Below are 2,350 nucleotides of genomic sequence, written 5' to 3' on the forward strand. Positions count from 1 at the left end.
TATAAACTTTTAAATCATGATCATGAGCGAAAGACGTTGTAACTCTTCCTAATTGCTACAGTTACTAACACTGTCGTCATCACAATCCCTGTCGTAAGAAAATAAGAGTACCACCATCTTCGGCTTCAACCTAATCGGGGCAGTGAGCGCCACCCGCCTGGCCCTGACTGCCAAGCTGCAACCCGAGATTCGCCCTGTTCCTGACCGGCTTGCCCGCTGCCCGCTCTTCACACGCCAGATTCATAAGAAGCAACCACGACCTTGGGCTTCATATAAGATTTCAAAAGCGATAATTCAATTTAGGGGCCTCTACCTCCCGGGTCCCCTCCCTGCCCAGAATAAGAACCAGGCTCCGTTGTGCATTTTTACGGGCCAATAAAGTGGCTCGCTGATTTATTTATGGATTAGTAATTAACATATCTATGGCGAGGTGGCGGAGGCCGACGGGCGCTGGCCAACTCCCGAACGCCGAGCTGAGGGCCTTCGATGGCGCCGCGAGAAAACTTCCTTCCCCTTCCTTCGTGCGCTTACACAAAGGATTAAGAAACTCGATTATGAAATGCAAATACTTTAATTAGTTTCAAATTCTTCGTTGGAAGAGTTCCAATGGCATACTTACCCCCCTTTACTTTTCCCTTCCCTGCCGCTTATCTTTTGTCGATATGACCAATTCCTTTTAACTCGAAGCCTGGAGACGATGCGTCCAGACACCACGCTTAATCTGCACCAGTATCGCCCAGCGTGGCTGCCTCTCTGCGCGTCGACCGAATCTCTGCTTACGGATTGCGTCACCCTTGTCTGATGATCAACTTGACAGTAACAATATGCTCATTCTGCCCGCACGTCGCAGCGCCACCGCGTCGCCTCTCGCCCGCGCGCCCGCATCAGGTTTTTTATCGCGCTCACGTGATCACTTATCCTCGCTAATTAATGAAACTTCTTGTCCGCGCGATATGCGATGATCCCCAATCTCTTCTGATCTCGATCCATATCTGCGTCCAGGTGCTGATGTGAATATAAAAATGGTTTGGCCAAGCGCACCTGCCAAGGTACTCTCACCTACGCACATTTAACTACCATACAATTTCGAAGCCCTTTCCCTCTACTTCCCCTAGGCCTACAAATGAGAACTTTCAGCATACAAAACAAAAACTAGTGATGGTTCATTCTCATCAGCCCCACAGGTGGTCGCCGGCTTCGATAACATCTTTCGAGCAGAATGTTAACTCTTATCCTCACCTCGACATTAGTTTGGCCTCTAAACCAAACAGAAGCAAGGCTGAGTTTTCTGTACTTCGGGAGGCGCCTTCGCACTACATGGTTCTAATGGACAAGTCCGCCTTCGAGGGCACTAATAATGTTAATTGACTACGGCCTGATCACAATCGCGCTAATTGGAGTCATCGGCGAAAGTTATGAAATCCAATGTCTATATCTGGATAATAAATCACTTCCCGATATCGACCATGGCCGCGAAATCTTCAGGTTATTAAGCCGAAATGGATAAGATCATGAAACTATTGGTAGATCCCATTTATCATGCGCAGGTGACGTGCCTTATTATGTAATATTAGATTCACGATCGCAAGACTTCCCTAACTACGAGGCCTACATTAAGGATAGCTTAACGCGTAACAAACGCGATACTTAATTAGTGTACAACAAGCCTATCATTACCATAACTGAGATAATTAAAGCTATAAACCCAGTACCAACTGGCCTATCTAAAAGAAGCCTTTCATCCTGCAAAGAAAGGCACTAGATATCCGAGCGTGTGGATACAACGGAGCCCATCTCTTCTGGAAACGGTATTTACTCACATGCTAAGGTCAGCAGTCGCAACCCAATGCAAGAAAGGGAGTCTGATGCAACACTGTTACAATACTTTATACAATCTAGCTACAATATCTTTCTGTTGATATTGAACAAGTACAAGCTCTGGTAATACACAGCACCGGTGTAACAATTGCTAATTATAAGTGAGAACTAACGTACGACTGCAACGTGCAATAGCTTGCCCTGAACTCCACGGTTTCTCAAGACAGACTAGGGGCTAGAGAAACTGACCTCTCTTTTGTAAAGCTACTAAAATGTTACTTACAGCAGCTGCAGCGAAGTGAGGCCGCTGAACACGCCCGCCGCCAGCTCGGTGATCTTGTTGCCGTACAGCACTCTGAGGAAGGAAAACACGGGGTTGGTTTCGGATCCCTAGTCGCTGCCGAAGAGGCGGCGGGTGGAATAAGGGTGGAAAGGATGAACAGGGTGCAAGATTTATGCTAAACAAAATTTCGAATAAAACAAGGAAGGGAAGAACATACGAATATGTGCCTGAAAAGCAAGGTATATTCGT

At 46.8% G+C, this 2,350-nt stretch overlaps 1 protein-coding gene across 1 annotated transcript in view; it reads right to left on the reverse strand.

The window, feature by feature from the left end:
• LOC119587186 (protein slit-like) overlaps nt 1–2,350 on the reverse strand; it is a gene marked incomplete at its 5' end in the record, with an annotated part of 127,937 nt that overhangs the window by 13,869 nt on the left and 111,718 nt on the right. The window contains 1 exon segment of the mRNA XM_037935950.1: nt 2,102–2,173. Coding sequence (XP_037791878.1) covers nt 2,102–2,173 — 72 coding nt within the window.

Source organism: Penaeus monodon, chromosome 22, assembly GCF_015228065.2.
Source record: "Penaeus monodon isolate SGIC_2016 chromosome 22, NSTDA_Pmon_1, whole genome shotgun sequence".
Taxonomy (NCBI): domain Eukaryota; kingdom Metazoa; phylum Arthropoda; class Malacostraca; order Decapoda; family Penaeidae; genus Penaeus; species Penaeus monodon.